General features: G+C 32.6%; 2 protein-coding genes across 2 annotated transcripts; both read left to right on the top strand.

The window, feature by feature from the left end:
* Positions 1–917: 917 nt before the first annotated feature.
* LOC122141736 lies at positions 918–2,027 on the top strand. The gene is made up of 2 exons (XM_042749786.1): positions 918–1,480; positions 1,771–2,027. Exons 1-2 carry the CDS (start codon positions 1,004–1,006, stop codon positions 1,948–1,950), a joined length of 657 nt encoding a protein of 218 aa, XP_042605720.1. The 5' UTR covers positions 918–1,003; the 3' UTR covers positions 1,951–2,027.
* Positions 2,028–4,061: 2,034 nt separating this feature from the next.
* LOC109064470 lies at positions 4,062–7,946 on the top strand. Its single transcript, XM_042749917.1, has 3 exons — positions 4,062–4,357; positions 4,459–5,162; positions 6,420–7,946. Exons 1-3 carry the CDS (start codon positions 4,354–4,356, stop codon positions 6,672–6,674), a joined length of 963 nt encoding a protein of 320 aa, XP_042605851.1. The 5' UTR covers positions 4,062–4,353; the 3' UTR covers positions 6,675–7,946.
* Positions 7,947–11,637: the final 3,691 nt, after the last annotated feature.

Raw genomic sequence — 11,637 nt, 5'->3', positions numbered from 1 at the left:
TTTTTTTGTTTGTTTGTTTGTTTGTTTATTTTTTTTAATTACTTGAAAATGTTCCTTGAAGTTTAAAGATAGCGTCAATAAAAGTTTTATATATTATATAAAATAATAACATTAACATTATATCAATAATGTTTATTTTTTTATTTTTAATTTTTTTTGTTTGCCCACACACAAAAACAAATATTTACATAAAGTGGAAAAAAAGATATTTTTCAGCTCTCGTTCTGGTCTGTAATGATTGTTAGAAATGTTAGACAGACCCAGATTAAACAATGCCTATAAATGGAACAGAAAAAGAAAGTGTATCATGCTCTCTGTCTTATTCTTGAAAAGGGTGCAAATGAAAGAAATCTTGTTGATGTTGGTGACAACCTGACTAACATCGCTGTTTTTCATTCTTTATATATTGGAGATAATGGACTAATGCACCATCAACAAAGTGAGAAAATTTTTTTTTATAATATATTTCAGATTGAAGCAATTGAATTGAATTCAAGATCACAAGATTATTGTTGTTGTGTAATATGCTCAAACATTTGTCCTGTTATTTTGTATAAAAATACATTTTTAGCAACAAAAACATTGTTATTGTCATAGTTCTTCTTTCAGAAGTAAAAAGTTGTCAATAAGACAATTGCGATAAAATGTAAAATGGCTTTGCCATTACAGAAAAATAAAAATAAAAATGTAGCTTCTAAAACAAAGAGGAATGAGACTGAACTCCAAGATCAGACTCACTTCATTTTGTTAAGGTAAAAAGCCTGTGATACAATGTAAGCTAGTTCTGTATAAAAAAAAAACAATAATAATAATAATAAAAAAAAAAATATAAAGAAATGAGTGTTATTTTTAATTATTAAAAAATTATAGTGTTGCGTGTAAAATGTTTAAATATTTTATTTTTTGGTGTGCTATCCATCTTCTGGGTATCTTGTGTGCCCGAGACCATAAAACAGAGAAGCAAACAAAACTTCATCAGGTTTGCCAGTTGTACCCCTCAGAGATGGCGTTACCACATGAGTATTTACAATTTTTGGATAATGATCTGGTCAAAACATCTGATTTCACCTCCTTTCCACTGAGCATTTTGTTGATTCTGTTGGAGGCTTTGACTGATAAAGATTTTTCATGCCCGTGCAATGCTGAGCAAAATGCAACCTTAATAAAGCTAATCTTCATTGCACCATGTATTTTTGTTTTTGGGTTAATGTGTATTTTGCAGCTAAATAAAAATGGACCTACAAGGTCTCGTAGAAAGATTGGAAAACATTTCTTGTTTACCCTGATTCCACCTTTTGTGTGGATCATGCTTGTGCTCCTTGATGGTGATTATATTGCCTGTCAGAAAACAGACTGGAATGGAGTGTATGTTTTAGATGATCAGCAACATGTGAAATGGTGTCAACCCACTGAACCAGTTCCAGGAAAAAATGAGACCGAACTACAAGCTCTGACTATCAGCTTTATCGCCAAATCACAGGTAAGTCATATACTGGAAGATTTCTCCATGTTCCAATCTTCCAAAATGTTTAGGCTATGTAAAGATCATTAAAAAAAAATGTAATGCACACAAAATTTCACAAATTCTCTGAAGTAGTACATGTACTGTGCAAGAAATAAGAATGAGCTCACTCATTGCTTTAAGCATTTGTTGAATTAGAATTTAAGTACAGTACTTTCACTAAGTATGCATTCTCATAATTGTTTTTGTATTATATCAATGCACTGATTTTGCTTTTTTTTTTTTTTTTTTTTTTTTTTTTTTATCAGACTTCTGGTTTTGTGATGCTCCTTGTCTTGGGCATTATCTTAATAGTGGTTGTTTTTTGTGTCTACCGCTGCACTGGTGAAGAGCCACCACAAACAACAGAAGATAGAGGAGATTACATAGGTACTTTTGCTTGCTATAGAAGTGAAGCAAACCTGCCACTTCAGTTGGATTTTGAATAAATGGCTGTATCATATGATTCATCCTGTTTTTTTTTTTATATGTATTTCTACTGTATTCATATATATTTTTCATTTTTATTATTTTTTTTATTATTGATTGTGTAATGTATTAGATAGATAGTAAATCAATAATAAGACTGTGATGTTTGTTTTATTGATTTTTTAGTAAATTAAGTATGTAAATTATTTAGATAATTAAGAAAACACTATTATGTGGATGAAAGTTTAAATGGATGATATGTAAATTAAGCAGCATGAATTGCAGATGTAATACATAGTGTTTTTTTTTTTTCAAAATCAGTAAATACTACACAATGCCAGTTTATTTATTTTTTAATCATTTTCTCTAGACACACCTTGAATTCTTGGCTTTAACTGTTTCCAATGTTGTTGCAAATGCCATTCAAGCTGGCATATTGATCCATTAGCAGGGCTGCAGATTATATGATATAGATATAAATGTGTACTGTATGTGTAATAACAAATTAATTATCTAGATGGATTTACAGCTCTTCCATGTTTCATCTTGATTATTTGTATTAATGTTTTTGTTGTTTTTGAATTTACCTATTGGTAAAGAAGAAATAGAAATGGCATATTTCTGCTTCAAATAAATCACTTAATCCACTTCAATCGCCCCAGTGTGTATTTTTTTTTTTTTTATTTATTTATTTATTTAATTTTAAAAAATTTTTGAATATGCAGAACCTGGAAGATTCTGCAGCTGCAATAAATACTTTCACAGATCAGAAAAGCAGAAGCAAACAAAACAAGTCTTCCCTGAAGAATTTGGGTTTAAAAATTCATTTAAAAATTCAGATCAGTTTATTAATTAAATGTTTTAGGAGATTTAGCATGTTAATAATAAATGCAGTTAGAGTTTATTATGGTAATATTGTAAAATCATTGTATCAGTTAAGCAGTTTTCAAAGTGTTCTTAACCCTGTAAGGCCTGAAATGCAATTTGAATTAAACTAGTTATTTTAATATAACTGCATTTTTGCTTTTTTTACAGTTGTGCTTTTATGTATCCTTTGTTGCTCATCTTTGTGAGGTCACTCACAAGTCACTAACACAGTAACATCTAATGAATGATATAAATGATATTCTAAATAAAGAAAAGAGTTACCAGAGATTCAGTGTAAATATCTGCTGTTTGCTGTCATGTACCATGAAATGGGATAATGCTGTTTGTTTTCATTTTGTTGGACAAACACAATCTAATTTAGTTCTGATGAATTTCATTGAATTATTTCAGTGGAGCATGTCTGAATTATTCTCCATCTAAAAAGAATGAAGCTGACTCCGGTTTGCATGCCATTGTTCTTTTTCAATGTTCCTTGTCTCATAGTTTGTGATTAATGACTGTAAATAGTTCATAATAAAGATCCCAAATCCCTGTAAATGAGATTCGATGATACACATTGTTCTGTAAACAAATATATCTGATTTTTACTGTTTAAAATGTCTCAGTCATTCATTCGGTCTGAAGTAAGCCTGTGAACTTCAAAGCAGCCAGTTTCTCATTGTTCATGAAATATGGTGTTCATCTTCTCATTGTGCTGGGCTCTTTTTATTTAGTGTGATTCCACCTTCATTATGGATGTTTCTGTTGTTGTTTGAGGGTGAATATGTTGTGTGTTGTGGTGTGGCACTGTGGGGGGGGTTATTTCTTGTTTGATTTTTTTTTTTTTTTTTTTTTTTTATTAGTTTTCATCTTTAGTGCTGCTCACATTCTTTGCCAAAGTTATCATTTCGTTGTAAGCTTTTTTTAAATAAATTTTTAAATAAAGACTTATTTTTTACCCTATGCCTGCATTAAAGAGTAAAATGAAAGTGAAACAACAATCTTTGACAGCAATAACTGAAATGCATTTTTACTGGGGAAAAAAAAGGTCAAATTAAACTTCTCTAGCATTTAATTCATAAGTTAAACAAGTTTTATAAGTGGAAACAAGTTGAAAAAAAAAAACAATCTATAAAACACACACACACACACACACACACACACAAACAACAACAACAACAACAAAAAAACATCAAAACTGTTAACTGTCTCAAAGAATTAACAAATTCATCAATAAATGCTAATTTATTTCAGCTTTTTTCATAAGAACATGAATTCCCACACTGACTATTAAAATGTACTATAACACTGAAAATGTGCAGGGTGGCTGGCGATCGCTCCTGTTGTGTCTAGAAATCTGAAACCTGTCATTGCGCAATGTGACGTTTATAACTGTTTGCTTCTCCCCGGATTCTGAATGCACAAATCAGAATCAGTAATTGAGATTGAAGGATCGGCTGACCAATGGCAAGTACTGGAAGACTGAAAGTATAAATGTGGAAAAAAGGAAAAATGTCAAACAACACTTACCTGTTTGCGACACCCTTATCACCTGTATGAGTAAGTTTTTAAAAAAAAAAAAAATAACTTTTTTACTCTGTTTTTGTATTACCTGTATTGAAGAAATGTTGAAAATGATTCTTGTTCTTTTCATTGAATAGGATCTCACTATTCTATCTTGTGGAAGAAACTACAGACATTCCCACAAACTGTAAGAGAGGAACAGCTTTGTGACAGAATTCCTACGGCTTTGAAGATGCAAATAAAAACCTTTTTTAAAGCAGCAGTTAAGCTGATTTCCAAGAAAAATGCCATCACCTCTGTTCCATTGAGCTTTATGTTGTTGGGTTTGCAGGCGTTGCTTGATGTCCAGTTCGCATGCCCATGCAAAGTTAAGTGGAATGCACTTATATCAGGTTTCGTCTTCATTGTTCCAAGTCTCTTTGCTTTTGTCATAATGATCATGCTTTTGAGGCCTTGTAAATATAAATGCAGCCGTTCTCAAAGACAGAACAGTGGTGGAAGAATGCAAGGTCAGGACAACAATGAAGCCTCTCAAGAACAAGATAAAAGTGGACAATCTCAAGAACAGGACAAAAGTGCAATATATCAGTCTGAAGAAACGATGCAGAGTTTTGAGACCGTTTTGATGGCCTGTCTGATTCCACCGATTGTGTGGATCTGTATATTTTTAATTGATGGTGATTATCTTGCATGTGGACTCACAGACTGGAATGGACAGTATGCCTGTGATAAGGACCTGCATCCGATTTGTGTGAACTGGTGCAAACCTACTGAATTAAACCAAGGAGGAAATGAGACCGATCTATATGAACGAACACGAGAGTTGATTGATCAATCAAAGGTAAATGTCAGAGGATTTTACCTCAAAGACCAACATATACTCCGAACACACAAACACAAGAACCACAACAGATACATATTTGGCTAACGATTACATATGAAAGAACAAATATGCAACATACAGTTAAGGATGGGAATTGTATAGACTATTATTATTATTATTGGCAGAATATAAGACCATTAACATTTCTTGGTTCATTGTGAAAATTACAATTACTATAAGTTTTTTTAATCATTTAAAGAACTGGCTTATACACAGCAATCATTTGTTTGGGAATCAGTGATCGAATGGTTTTTTGAAAACTGATTTATTAAGGTGTTACATCTGCATATATATGTGGGAAAATACACATCCATGAATCTTTAACAGACTGTCAAAATTGATTTGGTTTCATTTTCTAACTAGAGTTGCCAGGCATGGGAAACAAAACCAGCCCAATTGCTATCAAAAACTAGCTCAATCACATATTTTTTCCCATGGTTTTCCCATCCATAAAAATCACATTCCCAAGAGAAGAAAAGGATCACTTTAACCCACAGACTAACAACGCGTCCCAACCCAGTGTGACATGGCAAGATTCCAGTGGCAAGCAATTTATCTGTCCAAACCAAAAGCAACATGGTAATGCAACACGACAAAATCAATCAAATATCACAGCCAATCAGAAGCGTGTGTGGGCGGGCTCTCTCTGGAATCGCACTGCACTCAACAAAATGGATTAGTTTATAATTTAATTCAAATATAAAACCTTTTTAACATTAGAAATATTACATAGGCCCTACGGAGTGACTGATACCATCTTTTTAATGGAATACACTTGTTGGTTCGCATTGTTGCTTTACAGTTTGCATTAATTTATTTTAAAGATCTAAGGTAAACGATCTATTGTTGCTTTCACTGTGGCTATAAAGGTCATGCAAAATGATTTTCAAACTCACATTAGACATTTTTATCAATGAATAACACACATAATCAGAGACTATCATTGTCATTGTATGTTTTTCGAACCAGCCGCTATGTCGAAGGAATAGAACCGTTTCTAAATAAAATCCACTGTCGCGTGTCGCGGATGGTTAGGACACGTGCAGCCAATAACATGTGGCAACAGTGTAAAAGTATTCCAGTTTCACGGGAAAACCGTTGACTTGGCAACACTGTCTCTAACTATGAACTCAGAAGTGGTAAATAGCAGTAGGTATTTGTTCAAATGCTTTCCTTATTTATTGAATCTTATCTTCATCTCTCTTTTTTTTTCAGTGTATAGGTTATAGCCTGGCATTTGTCTTCTGCATTATAGCCATTATTATTGTGACTGCTAACGACTGCAACAGAGGTCGCAATTCGGCCTGCTGCAGAAATGCAGCTCCAGAAAATGAAGGTGAGGTACGGCGTGATCTGTTGGCAGACTTACACAAGAAACAAAGTGTGCAACATGAGATGGGCAAGCTTCAAGATGACGGCTCCCGACACAGACATCCAAGTCAAGTTGTAGAAATAGAAGAAAAAGTTTAATAGATCATTTCCAGATCATGTGTTGTGTTTATATTCTCTATATATTCTATTTCTGAAAGTGCAAGCATATTCTTATTTACATGTAATTTGTTTTATTCTGTTATCAGTAGGATTTGCTTCAATATCATGTCACAGTATTGTAGTAGGCTAATGCTTTATTCTACAGTAAGTATTTACAGTAAGTTTATATAATGTGACTTTGAATTGCAGTGAAAAGATACAACTTTCGTGAAAAGCAACAAATCACACTGAAATACTACGATCCACAATAGTACATTTTCAAAGATTATGCATCCATCTCTTCCTTGTATGTGTTGTGTGATACTTTGTGTCTCTTGAATAACTTTATTATCTTGTTTGTATCACTGCAGACTGAGCTGGAAATCATCCAGTCATGTTTGACTGGTATGTGGCTTAACCTAGTTGATGAATCAAAGTACAGATCCTGTCTTTATAGCTGTTATAGGTGTGATTGGCAAGTTAATAAATTAAGGGAATTAATATGGGTGTGATCATGTTGTCCCAGCATGTATGCATTTGTAGATGTTTCTTCAATATGACTGGATGTTCTGAGAAAAAAAAAAAAAAAAAAAAAAAAACTCTTGCAAAGTAAAAGTGAAAACATCTAGTGGACTTCACTCCTGGATATTTCAAGAAACAGAAGCAACCAAAAGAATTTAAAAAAAAGTTTTATTTGTATGTACTAGCTTGCAATTGATCTCGAGTTACAATAACAGCCTTTTGGTGTCTGCTAAATTGCATTTAATTGGCACATCTTCATGAAATGTCCACAAATCCACCAAGAACAAGTAAACTCAAGACATGTTGTCACAGCCATTGGTTGATAAGATTTTCACACCCTAAGTGTACAATTAAAAGTGTAAGAGAAAAGTCAGGTTTATTTATCATTTGCTCTGTTTACACAGTGAGGTACTGACTGTTCAAAAAGTTGACAATCCCTTTACATTTTCACTTTATAATATAAAAAATGTAAGTGAAACATAAAACGTAGGAATGTAATGTTCATCTTGAGCATCTTGAGAATGTAGCTGTGTTACTCATACAGTAGAGGTATTTAAGGGGAAGAAGGAAATAGAGCTGGTACCTGCCCATGCTTCAATATATAGTATTTGACAAGTCAGGGATCTGTGCAAACACAATAGACAGCAGAGCAGATATAGTCTAAACCACTTTCCATTGCATCAGCTGATAAAAAAAATCTATAGGACTTTTTTCTCCATCTTCTTTTCCGAGAACCACTTTGTTTTAAAGGTAATGTCCTTTGTTCTATGTTAATATTGCATAACGTTAGCGTTGATGTTAAGTTTTATTATTGTAACGTTAAATTGTTTATTTTTTATTCTTAACATTTTTTAACCTGTTTTATTTGTGTTCAACTAATAAAAACAATTTTGATAAATGACTATTGTTAATGATTATTATTCTGTTCATCAAACAGAATCAGCTCACCAATTTATTTATTTATTTTTTATTTTTTTGTATTTCCACAGACAAAGACAAAAAAAAAAAAAAAAAAAAAAAAAAAAAAAAAAAACCTTCAAACATATCTGTGTTGTGTTGCCCGTAAAAGATGTCAGTTCTACAAAACTTTTTCAAGAGCTTTAAGAGCTATCTGAATACAACTGCTGTTTTCACCACTTTTCCATTGAGCCTTTTGTTATTTGGATTAGAGGCATTGATTGACACCCAGTTTTCATGCCCATGCGGAAGACTATGGCATGGAGAACTAACAAACTTAATGTTCGCTGCAGCTCCTTGTTTTGCGTTTATGTTAATGTTCCTCCTAACAAGACCTTTGAAAAACACCAATATCTGGTGTTTACTATGCTTCTGCACAACATGTCCAGACAGAAATAAAAGATGTCTTAAATCTTTCCTGCTCTGCCTAATTCCTCCCTTGGTTTGGGTAATGCTTTTGTTGTATGATGGTGATTACTTTGCCTGTGGTCTATCAGACTGGGAAGGAGAATATGTTTATGATGAAGTGCTGCAAACAAAATGGTGCAAACCCACTGAAAAGGACGCGGAGAGAGAGACTTCTCTACGAGATCTGACTATTAATCATATTGTGATTTCAAAGGTAAGTGCATTGTCCTGTGTTCAATTGTATGTAATAATAGAAACATGATTTTATGTAAAAGGGTTTTTTTTTTTGCTTTTTTTTTCTGTAGTTTTTTTTTTTGATTTTTTTTTTTTTTTTTTAATTTAAACACTGTGTAAATATTTCTTGTTTAATATCATAATAGTATTACCATTATTAGCATTATTAACACAAATTATTCTGCACTGTCTTTCAGATGGCAAATTATGTTCTACTCATTATCCTCAGCATTATGACAGTTTTGGTTGTAACTGTGTATGACTCCTGCTGCAGAAACACAGATTCAGAGCATGAAATTTTGGGGCAGGGGATGGAACTGTCTTAAAATGTAGAAACTTAATAACTATTGCTTGGTGTGGCAAAATCATTGCTCTAATTATGTACAAGAGGAAAAATGTTAACAAAAATAGTAACTTTCTAAATGTAATGCAATTCTGTGTGCATAAAAATAGTAACTTTCTAAATGTAATGCAATTCTGTGTGCATGTAATTCTGTGTGCATTTTTATTATTTATCTTTTTATTTTACTTCCTGATCATTGAAGCATTTTTTTTTCTTCTTGCTCTTTTTACTGTACTTCCTGATCATTGAAGCATTTTTTTATTTTTTGTTTGTTTATTTATAATTGAAGCATTTTTTAATTGCTTGCTGGTACATATTTACTTTGGAAGTTAATTTATGTCCTTTTGCTTGTGCCAGTCATGTCATCTCTCAGAACAGGTTTGTCTTGCAAACAGGCATGCAAAAATGTATTTCTCCAAATGTTGCTTAATTTGTAGAAACCTCAATGCAAATTTCTTATCTCAGAGTGATATAGACTAACTCTGATCTGCTGAAATGACACATTCACAGTTTTCCAAGGTGTGTCATTAACTTTAGGTTTTCAAACTTTTATTAAACTTATAGCCTACTAATTTTTAGTTTGTCATACAGTCAAAACAGATTATTTTATTAGCAGCTGATTTCTGCAGGTGTAGTAGGTTATAATAATTTACACTCATCATTTCAGTAGTTTCAAAGTTTTTTCACTGCAGATTTGAAGAACTTTGATAACAAAAGTGATGATGTGAATCCTTTAATCCACGCGTTTTGTATGTTTTATCTATGCCTCGTGTCACCTGTGAGTAATTTAGCAGGTAAATTAATCCAGAGAAAGAGTTGTCCGATTTAAGTCCCAGTTCTTCATAAACTTTCTTGAGTATTTAAAGGCAGCAGGGGGCACTAAAAGTAACTGTAAAACTAAATCCCAGTCACACTCCAGCCGGTGAACAGGATCATAAAAAAAACCCTCTCAGAACAAGATTAGAAATGCAGTTTATTAAAGCAACACAATGTAAATTTTGGCGCTCTGGCGGTTAATAAACAGAACTGCACGCATTCCGCGGAAGAACATTCTATAAACGGAGCTACTTCTCCAAGTTTATGTCTATGGCGATTCACGCAGGTATGTGTTACTCCGCAGCGGTGACGACCCGATCAGGCTACAATAGTCCAGAAATAATCACTTAGGCCTATTATAAATGTACCGTAGTGATTTGGGATAAGACAAAGAGGGGCTCATTATATACATTTAGCAAATTTTAAACACAGAAAAAGTTAAATAGTGTTGCTTTAAAATCCTTAAACTGATGATATGCAGGGACCTGAAGTTTTTACTGCTAAAAAATAAGAAAAGTTAACCATTAATTACCTAATATTAATAGCATGTATTTTGAACAGATTGTTTGTGGCCTGGAATCTTCTTCCATAAATTAAATTGTCATGTTATACGGACTACTGAACAGACATTTAGAAGTTGATTTTAAAATGCAAAGAGTGTTTTTCCCTGCCATTATTTTAGCCCCACATGATTTTAATTAATTAGACATGCTTTTTGATTAAAAAATTTCATTTAACATTAAAAAGAAAAAAAAAATAAAATAAAAAAAAAGCGGAAACCAGAAAAATTAAAAGAAAAAAAAAAACTGAATTTGGAAAAAAAAATTAAATAAAACGGAATTTGGGAAAAATCCCCCATTATTTTAATAAGGACATTTAGAAGTTGATTTTGACATTTAGAAGTTATGACTTACAGTAAGGGGATTCCGGTGGGGATTCCGGTGGGTTGTGTTTTTGTGTTCTGTTTGTATTGTGTGGGATGATTTGTGTTGTTTGTGTTTTGTGTGCATTTAGAGATGATTTTAAATACTCCATGTGTGTCAGAGAAGACATCTGTCTTAACCCTCACCAGTCAGCCTTTACATTGCAGTACACACTACAAAGTATTCAAAACCTGTTGTGTAAATGCATGAATAAATAATTTACAACACTTTCCGCATTTCCTAATCTAAAGTGTAAACTACTCATCAGCCCGATTACAGGTTCTGTATATACACACATACACACACAACCTGTAACCGGAAGGTTTGTAAAACATTTACAACTAATGAATAGTTTACACTTTAGATTAGGGGATGCAGAAAGTGTTGTGTAACATTTGGCTGCCAGTCGGCTCACAAAGTGGCTTGTAATTAACCGAGAGAAGAAGCAACAAAGAAAAAATCTCTTCCTTTTCCCCTCAAACACACTTAATTTTCTTAATCACTGTAATTACTGTTTAGAAACAGGCATTGATTGTATTAGAATAGGGGCAGTTCACCCTTTGTTTGAGGATGTAACTAATTAGGCCGTAGTTACATGGGAGAATGGGAATGTTTCTTACTCTAAAAATGTTATTCATTATATATGTATATAATAAAAAAAAAAACTGTGGTTGTTTTTCATAATATATTCTTTACCTTTTATCAAAACAGTTCATAAATTAATCATAAAATAAGCAATGAATACTAGCATGTCCTGAAA

The sequence above is a fragment of the Cyprinus carpio genome, chromosome B22 (assembly GCF_018340385.1).
Source record: "Cyprinus carpio isolate SPL01 chromosome B22, ASM1834038v1, whole genome shotgun sequence".
Lineage (NCBI taxonomy): Eukaryota > Metazoa > Chordata > Actinopteri > Cypriniformes > Cyprinidae > Cyprinus > Cyprinus carpio.
The sequence above is the reverse complement of the archived record's forward strand: the minus strand, read 5'-3'. Positions and strand labels throughout refer to the sequence as shown.

What these genes read in the sequence shown, in the direction of transcription:
- LOC122141736 (XM_042749786.1), top strand. Translation starts at nt 1,004, where the DNA reads ATGGCGTTACCACATGAGTATTTACAATTTTTGGATAATGATCTGGTC. An exon ending in GCTTTATCGCCAAATCACAG is followed by an intron (nt 1,481 to 1,770) that starts GTAAGTCATATA and finishes TTTTTTTATCAG; the next exon opens with ACTTCTGGTTTTGTGATGCT.
- LOC109064470 (XM_042749917.1), top strand. An exon ending in AGTTGATTGATCAATCAAAG is followed by an intron (nt 5,163 to 6,419) that starts GTAAATGTCAGA and finishes TTTTTTTTTCAG; the next exon opens with TGTATAGGTTATAGCCTGGC.